This window comes from Hippichthys cyanospilos, chromosome 2 (genome assembly GCF_059441005.1).
Source record: "Hippichthys cyanospilos isolate Australia breed blue-spotted pipefish chromosome 2, RoL_Hcya_1.0, whole genome shotgun sequence".
Taxonomy (NCBI): Eukaryota; Metazoa; Chordata; class Actinopteri; order Syngnathiformes; family Syngnathidae; genus Hippichthys; species Hippichthys cyanospilos.
In genome coordinates this window covers 3,736,563-3,754,408 of record NC_142370.1, presented here as the reverse complement: position 1 = coordinate 3,754,408, position 17,846 = coordinate 3,736,563, and the positions used below count along the sequence as shown (strand labels likewise).

The 17,846-nt window shown below is 39.8% G+C and overlaps 3 protein-coding genes across 7 annotated transcripts in view; 1 reads left to right on the top strand and 2 right to left on the bottom strand.

The window, feature by feature from the left end:
* Nucleotides 1-304: 304 nt before the first annotated feature.
* On the bottom strand, nt 305-12,906 carry atg13 (ATG13 autophagy related 13 homolog (S. cerevisiae)). 3 transcript variants are annotated; one of them, XM_088408531.1, is made up of 18 exons: nt 12,737-12,906; nt 12,161-12,241; nt 11,680-11,760; nt 11,342-11,461; nt 8,037-8,083; nt 6,937-7,077; nt 6,817-6,857; nt 6,583-6,679; nt 6,367-6,474; nt 6,034-6,127; nt 5,288-5,386; nt 5,046-5,129; nt 4,856-4,962; nt 4,612-4,738; nt 2,092-2,166; nt 1,906-2,013; nt 1,687-1,818; nt 305-1,620 (listed from the first exon to the last, which is right to left on the bottom strand). In XM_088408531.1, the coding sequence occupies exons 2-18, from the start codon at nt 12,227-12,229 to the stop codon at nt 1,543-1,545; spliced, it is 1,608 nt and encodes a 535-aa protein (XP_088264657.1). In that variant the 5' UTR covers nt 12,230-12,241; nt 12,737-12,906; the 3' UTR covers nt 305-1,542. The 3 variants fall into 3 exon arrangements, with proteins under 3 accessions (XP_088264657.1, XP_088264658.1, XP_088264660.1); XM_088408532.1 differs by having other exon boundaries at nt 1,906-1,971; XM_088408534.1 differs by lacking the exon at nt 5,288-5,386.
* Nucleotides 12,907-13,034: 128 nt separating this feature from the next.
* Nucleotides 13,035-15,844, top strand: harbi1 (harbinger transposase derived 1). 2 transcript variants are annotated; one of them, XM_088408627.1, is made up of 6 exons: nt 13,035-13,152; nt 13,446-13,611; nt 13,687-13,889; nt 13,961-14,256; nt 14,332-14,507; nt 14,590-15,844. In XM_088408627.1, exons 2-6 carry the CDS (start codon nt 13,447-13,449, stop codon nt 14,788-14,790), a joined length of 1,041 nt encoding a protein of 346 aa, XP_088264753.1. In that variant the 5' UTR covers nt 13,035-13,152; nt 13,446; the 3' UTR covers nt 14,791-15,844. The 2 variants fall into 2 exon arrangements, with proteins under 2 accessions (XP_088264753.1, XP_088264754.1); XM_088408628.1 differs by having other exon boundaries at nt 13,118-13,144.
* The window catches only part of creb3l1 (cAMP responsive element binding protein 3-like 1), a 37,238-nt gene continuing 34,285 nt past the window's right edge, over nt 14,894-17,846 (bottom strand). For both annotated transcript variants that reach the window (XM_088408624.1, XM_088408626.1), the window contains 2 exons: nt 16,513-16,675; nt 14,894-16,439 (listed from right to left, as the gene is read on the bottom strand). In XM_088408624.1, coding sequence (XP_088264750.1) covers nt 16,403-16,439; nt 16,513-16,675 — 200 coding nt within the window. In that variant the 3' untranslated portion in view covers nt 14,894-16,402. The remainder of the gene's footprint in view (nt 16,440-16,512; nt 16,676-17,846) is intronic.

Here is a 17,846-nt window from a genome sequence, read left to right as displayed (position 1 = left end):
TAACCTTTGTAAATTTAACCAATTATATTAATCAATAAATCTTAATAAACCAACATAAAGTGTATTTAGTTTCATCAAAATTCATCGAGTAGTTTTAACATCAATCGAAACAGTTTAGGAGCGATTTTTGGGGCTATACATTACTGTATTATACTATTGTACTATATTACTGTCATTTGTACTGAGTAAAATATTACTCTTTTTTTTTTTTTTTTTTTTTTCTGTGTGTTTGTGTGTGTGTGTGTGTAATGCCTTTCACTACTGTTACAGCAAAAAGTCATGCATTACTCCCCAGACTGGTCACTAACCATTTCAACATGCTTTTATTAGAACATCAAGCAAAGGAAATTTTACATTAAAGCTTTCAACCAGAACATGTGACATTAACCTTGCTGGAAACGTCCACTTTACCCAACTGTGCAAAGCCAATAGTACTGAAAATGGAAATGGTACAAGCCTCACAATCTACAAATGCAATCAACTCCCCCAGACTTACAATCAAAACCTAAACGGCTCACAACTATTTTTAACTCTTGTAAAACACTTGTCTGCCAGTGACTACATTTTTTTTCTTTTATATTGAGAGTGAGAACACTGGTGGCCAGCGCTCCTCTGAATTTTAAGCTTATTGAGTGAGCACTGTAGTAGTCAAGTGTTGCTCTCGATAACAAAAGATGTGACCAGCGGCTTGTATTTTCCAATAACATTTAGCTCTGAAAGAGTTAAGGGTAATGCATGCTGCTGAACCTTGTGTACAGACAAGTGTACAACACTATTGCCAAAAGTGTATTGAGATGCACATAACTGAAATCCACAGACCAGCTGGGAACGTCGAGCTAATGAATAAGTGGAAAGACACCTTTGCGTGAGACGAAACACTGGAGCAACTACCGTATTTTTCCGAGTACAGGTTTGTCCCCGTTTTTACAAAAACCTGAATAAAAGTCCAGTCCTGACCTTTAGTGGCTACATATATCACAGCTGTCCAATTAAAAAATGATCCACTTTGTTTGTGTCACTCTGGGAATGGATTTTTTTTTTTTTTTTTTATCGATGTTTTGGCCATTGCAGCTAACAGTCCTTGATAGGATTGTGGGACGAAGCCATGGTTATGTTCAGACAACGTTTAGACTCAGAGGTATTGACCCCAAAAGCCCAAGTATTAGCATTTGCAATTCAGTTATATGATTGACTCAATCAGTGTAATTTGAGTACATTTCAAAATTGGTCTGGTTTTGAGTAATGCGGCTGGTTATAAGTCAACCCCCCCGCCCCCCCAATATGGGAGTTGAAAATTAGGGGAAAAAATAAAACCTCAACTTGTACTCCAAAAAAATACAGTACAGTAATTAGTGTGAAGCTGAATCCCTTCTCAAGGTTGAATCCCTGATTTTTCACTTTGTGCACGTTAAAGTGGACATGCTAGCCATCAGCACTGACTATTTTAAGCAGAACTCAAATGTATTTACAGTGGCTTTGTACAGGGACACCAGTGGTTTGGATGGGTCTTGCAGATGGGCTGGTTCTCAATCAGTTGGTCGCTTATTGGAGCGTATCCACGAAGGCGTCAAACTCATCAATGTTTCTCTCATAGATGGCCAGTTTCTCTGGCAAAGAGTCCTGCACACAAACCTTGCCGTTAGAGGCAAGTCATACTGATGAATTTTGTCAACTGTAGCAGCTTACTACTAGATCATCCGCCATTGACTGGGAACTTAAGTGAAGCGAGAGGCTGGCCAGTTGCGGAGGGTTTTGAAACTCCCGGTAGAAGGTTCCTAAATCCATCGGCAGCAAGTCGTCTTTTGAGAAAGCTGGACGCTAGAAAAGAGAGAGAAAAAAAAGACCATGAAACGTCGGGTTCGAGCTGAATGCCGCGCTTGGCAAAGAGATGAGTCACAAACATACAAAGTCGACCATGACAAAGTCATCTTGCTGCCCCGAGCCCTCGGAGCCCTGAGAATGGAGGCTGGCCTGCAGAGGGGACATGCAGGAAGGAGAGTCTGGAGGATGTACCTGACACGTACACGGACGCACACATCATTCTCTGTAGTTAAGACCAATTCTCACTCAACCCCTGGCGCCCACACTTACCATTGGATCGTTGTCCTCGGAGTCCAGGCCTCTGGGGGCAAACGCGGCAAAAGGCAGGTCCGTCGTGGCTGAAAGCTAAAAACATAGCGGGACGCTATTTAACCCTTTCGCTCCTATTGGGACAATGCGTCCCTCCCCTTGACAGTGGGTAAAGGAATGGTAGCAATAAGATGAAATGGCGTCCCAGCGTTTTATTACACATTTTAGTGGCTACTGGCCAACTTTTCCACACACAACAAGTCAGTGCTGGGCCAGTGTTGTACAATTCCTCGTGAATTAACCATCTAGTACTGTGGAAATATATTGACAATATGTTCCATATGTGTGTGTTGCTATAGATTGCACTGATTATTATATATCGTAGGCATTTGCCAATAATTTTTATTATCATCATCAGAGGTGGTCACTTCGTTAGCCCTGACGGACGCCCGTTTTGCTGCCGGACCGACGAGTGACGGAAATGCTTGCATAAACGTATACGTGGAAATGTCAGAATTGCAATTTTCATCCATCGCTGTAATCGTCAGGATAGACATTAGGTCAGATGTCCGTCAGCCCGCCACGCCCCTTTTATGCTTACTGAAATTGATTTGAACTGAGGTGCATGTTTATCTGCTATATTGCTGCATCTTAATACCACAAACTGCAATCGGCCTGCAGTCAATGGACAATAGTCACTTTACAGCACCACCAAGCAGTGGAGAAACATGTTCAGTTGAGTAAATGGACTGGGTTGCTTCAATTCACTACTTGTTATTCAGAGCCATAATACGTCTGACTTTACAGGAGATTTATTTGTAGTTGCTCCTTGTCTTAGTCCTGGTTTCAATCAAAACTCATACTGTACACAATCTTTTGTGCGACTTGTAGTTGAGAAAATGCTTTGATCCAAGAAGTAAAGGTTGCAGTTTATTTTACTGCAGGAAAGCGTTTTATTTCATGCAAAGCATACCATTATACCTGCAAACTCCCAATAGCTCTTAATATTTGATTTCTAACAAAATGAAAATTTTTCCAAGTGAAACAGAATTGGAAAAAGTAAATAAAATAAATATATATACAGTGTGTGTGTGGGGGGGTACAGTCCTGTCCAGCAGTATTGCCACCCATGACGTTTAAGTATATAATGTTAAGCATCTTCTGAACAGAGACAAAAGAGCTGTTTGAAGAACTATATCCAAAAACAAGAGCTTCAAATGATCTAAAACCGTAACCAAAGACCTTAATAAACCTGTGTCAACAGTGCGTAATGTTATTAAAACATATCTGTCGCATGGAACTGTCAAGAACCCTCTGGGCGCGTGAGTAAGAGGAAAAATTCATGATAGAGTAAAATCACATCTAACATCTACAGACCTGCAGGCCAACCTGGAACAGTCTGGGGTAACCTTTTCAAGAAGCACCATACAGCACACACTCAACACAGCAGGGCTACTTGGGCGGAGGCCAAGGAAGACCCCATTTTTGAAACAAAGGCACAAAAAGGAGCCCTTGAATTTTGCCAAAGAGAACCTGGTCCAGCCACAACCCTTCTGGGAAAATGTGTTGTGGACGGATGAAACAAAAGTGGAGCTTTATGGCAATTTTCACCAACAGTATGTTTACAATGCAATGAAGCTTTCAAGGAAAAGAGCACCCTACCAACAGTTAAGCGTGGTGGAGGATCCATAATGCTGCGGGGCTGCTGTGCTGCATCTGGGACAGGAGGCCGTGTCACACGTATTATGAAATCTGAATATTATCAGCAGATTTTAGAGGGAAATGTTTTGCCCAGTGTAAGACACCTCGGTTTAAGGCAAAGATCTTGGGTACTCCAGCAAGACAGAGAACCCAAACACACATCCAAAAGCACAAAGGAATGGTAAGAAAAGGAAAAAAATGGACTGTTTTATTATGGCCAGCAAGGAGTCCTGATCTTAATCCAATTGAAACTCTTTGGAGAGAGTTGAAATCTGCCATTGGGAGAGGGAACCCTTCAAATGTCCAGGAGCTAGAACGTATAGCAGAGGAGTAGTGGGAGAAAATACCACCTGAGAATTGCAAGAGGCTTATTGATGACTACAGGAAACGTTTGGAGGCTGTCATCGCTGCCAAAGGGTGTGCCACTAAATACTAAGTATAGGTGCCAATATTCCTGCATGTGCTGTTTTTCTGCTTTTTTTTCCCTTTGAAATTACAATGCCTATTTTGGGGGAGAACAACTTTTCAGTTACTTCAGACCAGCAATTGAAAGCTATTGGTGATGTAAATTGTGTCCATTTCCATTACTTTCTTGAGATATTACACAGATGGAGAATAAAATGAAGGGGTGCCAATACTGCTGGACAGGACTGTAAATATACATATGTTTGGATAGTTCTGATGCCACTGAACATTTTGAAAGCTTGAAAGTAAAACTACATATATTTACATTTGACGATGTTATGAGCCTTTCAAAGCCAGATTTCACAGACGGGAACATTTCCCACGGGGGTTAAGTTATAATCACACTTTTTTTTTTCTTTTTGCATATTTCCTTACCCGTGTATTGGGTTTATTGACAAATGCCCCAACTTTCCTCGTGAATGCATGAAGAGTTTGGACTGCGTCGGAAGGAGAAGCACTCCGCCTTCCCTCGCCACTGTGGGACAAGATGTCATCGTCTCCACTGGGAAGAGACGCAACACATGAGGTAAAAAAAAAAAAAAAAACCCAGCTTCCAAAACACCACAGAATCACATCACGTAATCACTGAATTTGCAAAATGTTGTGAAGATACAATTACCTGCTGCATGGCGTGTTGGGCATATGCTCCACTGTCAGATGTGCATCAGTTCCATAAGGCTGCGCTGGATGCAACACAACCCCGTCCTCCTTCCCAGAGTGCATCGTCTGAAGAGCGCAGACCAGTAAGTTTGTCTCAAGCTCGCCAGCCACCGTCATGCAACTGGGGGCATCATCGGTACGATTATCACCTGGTTTGAACTGCCGGCAGTGTGGCAAAGCTCAGTCGTTCCTGCTAGAACAGGAGGCTGGTAGGATAGTCTAGAAGCGTACAGCTGCACACACACACACAAAGAGGACATATGTATAAATAATCTTGACCAAATCCATTGGGCTTGTTGGTGATGTGGTTAGTAAAAAGTAATGGAAAAGGTGCGGGATCAACGAAAGCCCAGTGACATCAAGTAGAAAAAGATGTGCAGTGTTAACTCACAGTGTGAGTGACAAGCCCAGGAATCAGTGGAAACTGTGGATTGTCCAGAGGAAGGGCTTTAGACAGTTTAGAAGGAGAAGGACTCAGCGTACAGATGCACTGAGAAGTCGTCCGGGGGCAGGAAGGAGCAAAGAGAACAAAGAATGTGAAATGACAAACAAGCAAAGAAATAACGAGTCATGCAAAGTCTCATATTTTCATTTGAATATATTTACGGTATAATGCCGGTGAAATGTCATCGAGTTTTGGCGCCCCCTATAGTCCAAAGCCCTGAGTGTCTGCCTATATTGTCTTATGCAGGAGTCTCCTACCAACAGTCCATGGATCAAATGGTAAAGTTTCCATTTATGTATCTTATAAGTCTGAAAGGTATTTTATTTTGAAATATTTGAAAACTGATTGGATTATCTGATTCGTTTTGGTCACTTGACTGGCAAAATGAGTAAGAAATGGACGTTGGAAAGGGGAAAGATAAGAGCAGAGCCGACAACTTTAAAGAAAAAGAAAGCTCTTAGAAGGCAAAAAAAAAAAAAATAGCTACACCACAAGAAATATTGATTTATCACAGTAAGGACTACAAACTGGCAAGGAATGGATTTGCAAGCTATTTGGTAACCAACCAGGTGACACGAGCATGGCTGTGCAAGATGATGATCAAGTGGAGTTTCCTACGGCTTTTCAGCCAGGCTTAAAGTTGGGAGAAATAGTTGGACTTTATGGGAAGAAAAAGGAGCGTGTCAACTTACCTGAGAGGGCGGGGAAGTGGAGAAAGAAGTAGTGCAAACCTCCTGTGAATCCTGAACGCCAGCATATGTTTCTCCATCATCATTATCCGGTGCTCTTGGGGGAGCGGAATTTGTGCATTAATACCAGCAATATCAGCTTTGTTCCACTAAACAGGGCCACATTTTACAATGAGTTAGCAATAATCTTTGTGTAAATTGAGACAAGGTCATTATTTCAATATATTGTTTATACTTTTTTTTTTTTTCTTTCTTGGTAGTGCGGTATGAGATTTTCAGATGTAAATTATGTGGCCTTGCTGGATGAATTTGGGAAAGAAATTGTGTATCGGGTACCTGTAGTTGCAGGGCTGACCCATGTTTGCAGGTCGCTGGCTGCCACAGGGAGGGTCCACAAAGTGGTCCACAATGATCCCCATGATAGGTGCAGACCGCTCAAACTGTCTGCAAGACCAAGATGTATTTGTTACAAAATGGGCAACACATCACCTTACATTCTATGAAGAAAGCTACACAATTACAGTGTCACATGCCACAGCAAATGTTTCTGACCTGTTGGACATTAAAGCCAGGTTGGTGCGATAGGCACAAGAAAGGGTGACAGTGCCTACGGGAGTTCCCACAACGCCAACACGCACGGTCTGGAAACCTTCAAAAAAGAGTAACAAGGACTTGATTGCAAATTAATCACAATTTAGAGAGAGCGAGACAGAAAAAAACATACATATTCCTTGGATTCTGGCGGAAATGGTTAACAACTACAACACACAGTCAAACAATAATTACCTTCGCCTAATCCTCTCATCTGAACTTCTCCAAAATAGATCCTGGACAAAAGAGGAAAAAACAACAAATTTGCATTTGCAAAGCCGTGTGGACACTTGACGAGAATCTGATGTCACGCACCTGTAGAGTATCACATAGTCATGGCCCTGCTTTCTGGATAGCTTGTAGGCAGGCGTGACTCTTGTGACAGCCAGCAGCGATTTCAGAAGGACAGACAGACGGTCATAGACTGTGTAAGACACTTTTATGTCCTTATCACACCTACAGGGGAAGAAAAAAACCAAACATATTGGCTCGTCACCTTTCTGCACTTACGGGGTGAGCTCAAGCGCCCGATAACTACTGAAAGCCTAAATTCTTTTTTTTTTCTGCTGTCTATTTCCATGTACATCTCTAAAGACGTACGTCTCATGATTACACTGTGTGGAACATAAACCGCATGCACAAATGGCCAATTTGCAAAAACACTGATTGAGCATCTGGAGGGGGCACTAAAAAACCAGAATTAAACAAACCTCTGGGGGTACCTGAAGGAACTCCAGGGGGTACTTGAGATTTTAAATAGAAGCAAGCAAGTATGCAAAAATCATTTATAGATAATTATTGAATGAATTAAATGTTTTGGGAAAATAGAAGTTCGAAAAACAAATGTTATGTTCAGTGCGTTATTCAATGTCATTATTTTTAAAACCCAGATTCTCCCCCATACTAGAATGGTTCGACCCACCATGTCACGTGCCATCTCTCGTTATCTGTCAATTTAATGACTGAACAGATCTCTACTACGATCTCAAAAGAAGACACTTTAAAAGGGACAATGTGTAAGATTTAGACCGTTTTTAAAATGTAATAAATTAAATGATTATAAATTTCAAAAACTTGCGAACAAAGATGTTCTTAACTACCAACAGGATGTTTTAAATAGAATCGTAGGTCTAGTTATCAGGAAATGCTATTACATGGGGGGTGGAACTCCTCCGGAGGCTGCCGTGTCTGTTATAGCTAAGGACAATGGTTGGATATGCATTGTCTCACAACTGTGCACTTTCATCATAGTATGCAATTACGAATCACCATTTCAGGGAATTCTGTACATTAATAAGGGGGATGGCAAATACAATCCCAAATATTTTTTGTTACTTATTTTGCCGAAGAGCTCTGACTGGCTCCTCACATCTTTATGAAAAGAAAAAACAAAAACAAAACAAAAAAGCACTTACTTTTCATTCATCTCCAGGCACCAAGTCTCTAACTCCATTGAGTCACCCTGAATGAAAGAGAGGCAAATGATGGTTTTAAGCTAGCATTGGTCCACACGTGAATAACATTGGTAAAAGATTTCAATCTTTTCACATAATTAGGATTGCCATGGTCCAGGTCTCTTTAACTTACATACTAGACCACGGGTGTCAAACTCATTTTATCTCAGAGTCCGGATGGAGGAAACACTATCCTCAAATTGGCCGGACAGATAAAATCATCCTTTATATACAATGTGCCGATTTTTGCTTTGCATGCCAGCCTGGTCCTAATTCCTGGCAAATAGCGGGGGTCAACTGTAATTATGCTGTTTAGAAGTGTAATTTAAAAAAGTAGGGATGAAGCAAAAACTTCCTTTTGGGAGCCCTATGTATCACAATATAGCATTTTACTTTAAGTTGCATGAAATTGATGGAAATTTTCTATCATCCTTTTATCATTTGTTTATAAAATACACATTTCTGTATAGAGCAAATAATATAAACAAAAATAAAAAAAAACAAAAAACAAAGTTAAAACACAATCATCTAAATGAAGGAAAATGATCCAATCTAAATCTTTGATTGTGTAACTTCTTTGCAAGGAAACTCGCAAAGTATTGAACAGAATAAAATGGTGCTGTAGTGTCTCATTTTGGCCAGTGGGTGGAACCAACATAATGATACACACGACAGAAGACTTGAAACCAGTTGAGAGTGTGGGGAGTCAGGGCTATAAAAATACATTTGATTTGACTTGTCTCTGGAAGACCTTCTTCGAGGTACTCTGAATACCTGAAAGGCACATTTGAACAATGCTCGGAGTTTCCGAACGGGTCGGAGACGCATGGAGAGCATTTTCGAATGCAACCAACTTTCAGAGTGTAGCTTTAACCGCTGTCATCAGACTGCCATGGGGCCCAGTCAATGTGGCCCCAAGGTCGAAATCAGCCTATTCAAATATTGGAGCAGCATACGTCAGACTTAAGACGTAATAAACTTGTCCAGTTTGGCCGTACAGCGGCAGCTCGCTCGCTCGCTTTTCATTGTAACCTAAAGGACAATAAAAGCAACTCATCAATATGAATGATGTAGATCTTGCATGTCCAAAGTCTGGCCCGGTGGCCAAATGCGGCCCGTGGTCAATTTCCATTCGGCCCGCAGCCTCTGTCATAAAATCAATAACGTGTGGCCCGCATGGAGAATGATTACTGTACATTGGGCAGCAGCGCGGTTACTTGCGTGTTCTAAATGCTGCCATCTATAGGCTCAATTAGGAACTGCAAATTAGTATATGAGTAATTGACTGTTTGAGCCCCTAATTTTCTAAAATGGCGACAATCAACAAAAGGAGGAAAATTGAGCTCCAGTGTGATGCAGTGAGCTGCGGTGAGCACCAGCAGCTTTATATGGCCAACTTTTACTGACAGCTGGATAAGGACAAGATACTGAGAGATTTGCGCATTTGGTAAGAAAATGCAAAGCTTGTTCGGGTCGACGTATTTGTGTGACGAGACATTCTCGGTTATGAACTTAAATAAGAGCTGTGTTAGGACACGGCTACCGGACTCTCACAAGACATCTTGCGCATCCATACTACTGCCACACCTGGCCTTTGTCCTGCACTCCGGATCTCAGTTTCACCCATCACACTCATGCGGACGAGTCATTTTTCATTTACGATCAGTCTGCAAACGTTTTTATTTTTTTTTTAACTTTTCACTCCAGGAGAATAACCATTTAAAAATACAGTCAACATTTATAGTTTCTAATGTCATATTTTAAATGAGCCATGCACTTGTTGATATGACTATTACTTGTTCATTTCTCTGTTACTGTGTTTACAATTTTTATAAACATTAAACTGCCATGGTGAAATATTTTTTTATGTTTCAAATGTAATTTGCACCCAAAAGAACAATTACTTCAGTTCAACTGTTACAAAAAGTCAATTAAAGTGTTAAAAAAAATGTGAAGTTAAGTGAATATTCAATTTCAATATTTGATGTCAATTCAATTTTGATTTGCACGTTTCAAATGAACCAAAACACATGCTTAAGATAGCCGAAATGAAAATAAAAAGGCAAATGTGAAACACAGAACGGCTCGCTGAAATGCATTTCAAGTAATTGCTGTTATTTGTAAAGAACGCCCGCCAAGGTTGGCCCCCATACATTTTTAACACACCAAATCTGGCCCCCTTTGCAAAAAGTTTGGACACTCCTACATTGTAGATGCTATAATAAACATTTAATTTAGCACTTTGCCACTTGAGCAAAAAATGGAAATTCAACTTTTAGGATCGCATCAGGTGGTGGATTTTAACAAGGAGGAAAGGACAAAATCCACACCTTCAACCTAATGGTTTGAGAGGAATATGACTAACTGTGTGATTAGAAAATCACTGGAGGGCTACATGGACCACAATGGGATTTAAAGGTAGAAAAAGTGGATGACATCTTTCAAGAAAGCGGGACAGTACCGAAGATACAGTGGAAAACAAACACTGGAGCAATTATGAATGAAACTTGTGATTCTGTGGTTTGCTTAAGAGGAGGAGAGATTTTGCAAAAGTTATCATCTTATAGCACTACAGCTCATAGACAGCACACTTTTCAGTAAGTTCAACAAATCATTTCCATTTGCTGAATTTGAATGTACAATTAAAAGTCTGCTGTACAGTTACTCAGAGTTGCATATTGGCAACACCCTGTCTCTACTGCATTTGATGATGTTGCATGATCTGAAACTTCGTCACAGCTAAAAATGATCATCACAACTCCAATGACAGCAACTGAGTAGGAAAAAAAACCTTTCAACACTAAAAAGGATCAAGACATTTGCAAGAGACTCAAATGGGCCAGCAGATTAAATGCAAACGACTGTCTGTTTTCTTTTGAAAATGAAGTCATTCATGGATTATTGGGCTTTAACAAATGGGTTTCTGCCATTTGCCCAGACGAAAGATCAACGCGCATCTTTTCTACTTTCTACTAAGTGAATAACTCTGGTGAATTTTGCTTTAATTTGGAATCTTTTAAACCTTTTATTCATAAACTTAATTTGTAAAGCTATCAATAAAAAGAATTGTGCTATTGAATTGAAATAGAATTTATTGTGTAGGTTTTGCTATTCTTGCCCACGCTGGTGCCACACTCAACTTTTCATGCTTGAAACGCCACTGCAACTGAGTATTAAGTCGAAGGAGCAGCCAAACTATGAAATGAAGTGCTATATCTCCGACACCGTTAAGGCACTTTTTTAATGAAAAGAAATGTGTGTTTTACCTCTGAAGTCTTAAGAGAGATTTCCACACACATTGAGCGTCCCACACCTGGAAGTTGTCCAGCCAAAGCTTTCTTTGCTTCATGGGTCACTTCTGGGATGTCTTTGATTGCTACATTAAACTGCAAAAAAAACCATTACAAAAAAACTTTTACTTAAAAATGAAAGACAAGCAATACAAAAAACCTTTGAGGATTTGTGTATCTGAGTTGAATTGTTCGATACAGTGTGTGATGGGCAGTGACTGCCCCTAGAAACGTGTACATCATCAATTAAAAATCCAACCTATGTGCCTTAAAAACAAAAACAAAAAAAACAAACAAAAAAAAAAGATGGTTACCCAGTCAGACCCAGTGGGGGATGAAGATGAGCGAGTACATATCTTTTCACCAAGGCGAGCCTGGACTATTACTTGAACAGTCTGCAAATACATCAACAATCCATTTAAACTGTTAAACAATTAAGAACAGAACAGAATACAATCAAGAACAATGTCATTTGAACACAAGGATGTCCAACTCATTTTTACCGTGGGCTACATTGTAGGTATAGTTTCTGTCAGAGGGCTGGAATACATTTTAAATGTTTGTTAAACACCTACCAAATTTTGTAATCAGAGGCCGGTAAAAACTGTTCAAAAGACAGGTGGGGAACAAAAGCATTGATGTTTTTTTTTTTTAAGACAAATTGCAAGTTTAGTATTCTAGCCTGAAATCTGAAGTCACATCAGTATTTCGCGGGCCACATTAAAGGAGTTGGATCTGGCCACCGGGCCCTGAGTTTTGACACCTGTGTTATAACACCAGTAACTTCCTTCTCACCTTTAAAGCAAAGAATTTAATGAACTTATCCAAATCTTTTTTTTCCTGGGGTCTCTGGTCACTGTCCATGTTGTTGTAATCCTACAATTGAAAACGAGCATGTTGAGGATGTTTAAAAACAAAACAAAACAAAAAAAAAAAAAATCCACACCTCTCCCTAAGGAAGTGGAACCGCTTTCCTAACGCGCATTCGTAAACACAACAACAATAACAACAACAACAGATATACAACTTCCAAACTTCTAAACCTTAAAATACTTGGTATGGCACATTAAATCGCAGTTATGATGATGAGTTGTGGTTAATCACCGTTTTACCGCCAACCATTACAGCTGAAATGCGGGCTCGAAGTCGCAATTACAAAGCCCATTCTTTTTGTATAACGATGACTGAAACTTTAATCGATTGAAGCGCACTTTGCAATGTACACTATAACATGGAATATCGCAAGACGGCAATAGGTTAGCAGGTTCTCAAAGGGAACGGATGAATCATTGGTAGAACGCTAATGCTAGGCTGGCCACCAAGCTAGCAATACGCAGCGCACTTTAACCCTATTACAAAAAGCAAACCTACATGAGCTTTTCTTTTGGCAACACAGCCTTTGGAGAGGTTCAAATCAGTTCAATCAACGGGACCTTCAATTCGGTTTTCAAAATCACGAATAAGTCTAATTCTGATGTCAGCAAGCTTAACAGAGACCCTGCTAATTTTCTGTTTATCTTTCCCATGTCGACGTGTTTGATGGCAACGCTTTCCCACTAACACTTTCGCGATTTTTTAAAACTATACACCATATAAAAAAAAAAAAACAATTTGGATGGTTTACAATGTATATTCCTCGATAGAAGTAAAATAGTTGAATGCGCCTTTTTTTAATAGGATCCGTGCAAAGCATAGGCTTAATTTTGTCGAATCTAAGAATTAGCACGGAAAGGCATTTTCCGTGATGAATGGAGTCAATTGAGAAGATGACTCGTTAAGGTATTAAGGTAAAGTTGACAATATGTAGTTTTATCGATTACCAATGTGCTTCGTGTTTTATTATTTCTGATAGTGTATGTATGCATGCATGCAATATTGTATATATGTAAGCCAATAGTGAGCTTGCGTTCCTCTCGACGTTGTAGCGTCTCCGGGGTGATTTAGCAAGTTTGTTTGAGTTATTTAGGTTTTTAAAGCCAATTTTAAGATTAGATTAAAACGATGTCCTTCAAGCATTATTTCAAATACCCATTTATACATAATTATAACGTTATGTATTTCCTGTTATTTTTAAACACAGCATGGCGATCTCAATTGCCGTTTTGGACTGCGATCTAATGCTGCATGGCCGCGGCCACAAGACTCTGGACCGCTTTGACGTGGGCTCTGTCACAGACGAATTTCTCCTCACACAGTTTGGCTTCCCTAGGGAGTTCATCCTGTACTTGGTGGAGTTACTCAGAGAGGTACATTTCTGTCACTTACCTCTTCAAATGTCTCTGAGAATTTCCATGGTATATTGTGTTACTCGTGTGTACCAGTCACTCTGTAGACGCACACAGAGATCCAGAGCCATCAGTCCCGAGGTCCAGGTACTGGCCGCATTGGGCTTCTACACATCAGGCTCTTTTCAGACATCAATGGGAGATACTATTGGAATCAGTCAAGCGTCCATGTCTAGATGTGTTTCCAATGTAACCAGGGCTCTGGTTGAGAAAGCTCCTCAGTTCATCACTTTGAATAGGTGAATAATCCATTCAAAATGGTATCTTTTTGCAATAATGTATGTGACGAAGAATGATGTTTCTTGCGCAGAGAGGCCGTTGTTCGAGAGCAGACCTTCCAGGAGTTCCAGAGGGTGGCAGGATTGATGGGTGTTTTAGGAGTGCTGGATTGTGTTCATGTTGCCATCAAGGCTCCAAACAGCGAAGACTCATCATATGTGAACAAGAAGGGTTTTCATTCTATTGGTTGTCAACTTGTTTGTGACGCTCGAGGTTTGTTGCTTAGTGCAGAAACTCACTGGCCTGGCGGGCTCAAAGGTGTAGACGTTCTGAAAAAATCTGACCTCTACAAAGAACTGGAGGGAACTGAGGAGGGCTATTTCCTTGGTGAGAATTTTTGGAACTCCAAGAGGTGTCGTTAAATGATGGAGAAAACAATATTTAAAGTTTTCTGCTTGTTAGGTGACAGCCGTTATCCTCTAAAGAAGTGGCTGATGACCCCAGTGGATTGCCCCGAATCGCCTGCAGAGTTTGGATACAATCTTGCTCACACGGCTACACATGAGATTGTGGATAGAACGTTCCGAGCCATCCAGACTAGATTCAGATGTTTAGATGGCACCAAAGGATATTTGCAGGTATCTCTCTTCTATTTACATTGAGCAACAGACATGCACAACAGACAAAATAGACAATTATTGCCATCTCTGCTTTGCACAGTATTCCCCAGAAAGGAGTGCATCTATCGTGTTGGCTTGTTGTGTCCTCCACAATGCCTCCCTGCAGTCAGGATTAGATGCCTGGACTCTGGAAAGGACGGACCCCATGGAGGAGCCTGAAACTCTGGAGCAGAGACCGGAGGACCGGGACGTTCAAGCTGAGGAGCTGCGTAAACAGCTCATCCTGAAACACTTCAGCTGATAAGTCCATGAATTCTGCTTTATACTCTGCTTTACTCGAGGATAAGTGGAGTTTGACAGTTGCTCGCTTTCATTTTGAAAGCAAGAAAGACAAGAGACATCGATGCTGATGCAGATTTTTAATATTTTGCTGCTTTCTATTCTACAGACTACACGAATATAACAGGTACATATGGAGGAACATGCAAGACACTGTACAAGAACAAATACAATCCACCGTGAACATTACTTGATGTGCCTCATCAAGTATTTGTGTCCCAGTTTTCTCAAACAAATTTAATTAAATTTTCTTCTAGTTTTGGAAAAAATGACCAAAGACTCGATCCACCCTCTTCATTTAAAGACTTTGCAACACGTTTCCACACACCGTCAACAAACTAGGCCCATATTTACAGAAGCAATTTTGTAAGATCAAACCAAATATGATGAATGGATACAGATGGAGCGAGACAGATCATCCCAGTGGTCAATTTGAGGACATGAAAATACACAGTACAAATACACGGTACTGTACTGAACTTCTCACATGAACAGGAGTGTATTTTTATTTTTATTTATTTATTTTTAACTTCACATTTTTTGAAGATGGTACCAATGTTTCACATCTGGGAAAGTAATTCGATGTATAATTTGATATATACACACTTTCTACAAACAGCAATAAATACGTACACAACTACTTTAATTCAGAAATATTTTATATCTTGTTGGGGTAGATTGAAGTCATAAAGATTTTATTTTATTTTATTTTTTTTACCCCCTGTTGTTCTTTGAAGAATATAAAAAGGTGAATTTTGTGTATTGGTAGCAAAACAAAACAGGATTACAGCAAAAAGACACAAATCTCCAGATGGATGCCCACAGAACAGTACTTGAATTACACCCTCCACCATCTAATTTACAAAATCCCAACGTAAACATAGCTTTATCTTTTTTTTTTTTGTTGCATACAATAAATATGCTCTTTTTTGATGCTCTGAATATATTATGAAACACTATTATTGTCATTTTTATACTTTGTATAACTATTTAGAAAATACATCTTTAAAACAGTACATTTGATTTTTTTATGCAAAATTTATGCTCGTTTTTAATGCTGCAACCACATACATACATACATATATATATATATATATATATATATATATATATATATATATATATATATATATATATATATATATGCAGAAGACACAGTTTTTAATTCCATAAAAATACTCTTCATGCTTCCTTGCCCTCCTCTCAAAACTCTTTGATAGGACAACAGGGTTGTAGGATTTTGGTGGGGTTGAATGAATGCATTCATTCGGGTTAAGTAGAAATTTCCAGTCGCAAATAGATAGGAGGTGTGAGGTGTCAAACTGATTAGGACATCAATTTTAAGGCCAAGTGTTTTGTATTGAAGTGGAAGGCATTTGAAAGGCTTCCTGTGTAGGAGGACACGAGCGTTTCTACATGAAACGTTAGCGGCTGTAAAGATGCTGGTGGAGTGCGCATGGTGAAGTAGAAACAACGGTGGAGGTCAATGAAAATATATGTGCCACGGGGCCGCTGTGAAGCTTCAGAGAATATAGGGCCAGTTGGAATCGGGGTTAGGAGGGCGGTCAGAACCGTCAGAACACTCCTGGACCGTTGATTGGTTTAGTTTCTCTGGGGAGAACAAAACAAATTTCAGGGTAAGTCAATATGTAGCATGTTGAAGGTTGGAGTGGTATAATCACACCTGTGATCCAACTTGGGCCCACTTGTCTGATTCCTGTGATTATCAGCAGTGTGGCTGCTTGTGTGGATGTGGTTTTGTGGCTGCAGCCTCTCCACTGGTGACATTGCAGTAGCCCCCTCTAATGGAGGCTCTTCGTTGAAGAAGAGTAGACTGCGTGAGCGGACTGCAACGCACGCACACAATGATACACATGCTTACTGTCATTTGGATGTCTTGGATGAGATCATCATGATGATACAAGTGTTTTCAAAAATTGTAAAATATAGAGTTATAAATCTGAAATTTGTGTTCACATTGTGAAGATGAATTTCGTACATCAGTTGTTAAATTTTAACAGTAAATGTAAAAGCAATTACTGTACTGATTTTCCTCCAACATTTATAAATCGATGATGCAGAAAATGACATTGGGTCTGGTTGCATGGAATATAAGCTCAAACTTTACAGGTCCAATTCTATCAATTCAAAGGCTGTGACGCCACAAACAATACAGTATGTTGACATCTTGGCATGGTGGCTATCAGAATGCTTGTTTCTGTGCCTCCAGGATTTTTTCTGCATTGTGTGGTTACATTCCAAACTGTATGATCCTATGGGTGTGACTTTAGAAGTTCCAAAATATAATACAGGGTGTTGCAAAATGTTTGACCCCTTTCGTAGGCCAATAATTTTGACAATTTTCGTTGGAATGACCTCAAATTTTCACAGCTTGTGTAGAAACGTTTCCTATTTTTGTGTGTAACGTTTGGCATTTCTATCTTTTCAGGTTAAGAAATGCCGTTCACTTAAAAAAAGGCATTTTGCGTGTTAGAGTATGCTCGGACTCAATCACCGAAGATAGTGCAGCATGCCTTCACAAATTTTGTATTTCAATCATAGAGGTGTTATTTCAACAAACCACTTTTAATATTAGAGACAACCCAGGAAAAATATGAGAGTTTCTAAATGATGATTTTACAAACCTGTCTGACTCAATGTGAAAAAGTAATCCCCCCACCCCCCCAACGTAACTGTTACTAACTGCAGTTTTGGGAAAGCAGAGTTCTCTTGCATCATGTAGCAGGACAATAATCCAAAATGGACAGCAAGCACACCTCATAATGGCTCAAAACAACAAAATTGGAAGTTTTGTAGTGGCCAAGTAAAAGTCTCAAAATGAATTCAAATGAGATGCTTTGGTATGACCTTAAAGAGGCAGTTGGTATTAAAAAAGCCTGGTAGAGTTAAAACAATTCTGAAAAGAAGAGTGGTCCAAAATTGCTACCCAGCGATGTGAAAGACTCATCACCAATTATCGAAAATGTTTGATTTCAAATATCGCTGCCAACTGTGGCC

Coding starts and splice junctions, on each gene's coding strand:
- atg13 (XM_088408531.1), bottom strand. CDS start 12,229: ATGGACAGTGACCAGAGACCCCAGGAAAAAAAAGATTTGGATAAGTTC. Junction 6,858..6,936: donor GACTATGTGATACTCTACAG/GTGCGTGACATC, acceptor TCTTTTGTCCAG/GATCTATTTTGGAGAAGTTC. Junction 4,739..4,855: donor CCCAACACGCCATGCAGCAG/GTAATTGTATCT, acceptor GTCTCTTCCCAG/TGGAGACGATGACATCTTGT.
- harbi1 (XM_088408627.1), top strand. CDS start 13,447: ATGGCGATCTCAATTGCCGTTTTGGACTGCGATCTAATGCTGCATGGC. Junction 14,257..14,331: donor TGAGGAGGGCTATTTCCTTG/GTGAGAATTTTT, acceptor TCTGCTTGTTAG/GTGACAGCCGTTATCCTCTA. Junction 14,508..14,589: donor GCACCAAAGGATATTTGCAG/GTATCTCTCTTC, acceptor TGCTTTGCACAG/TATTCCCCAGAAAGGAGTGC.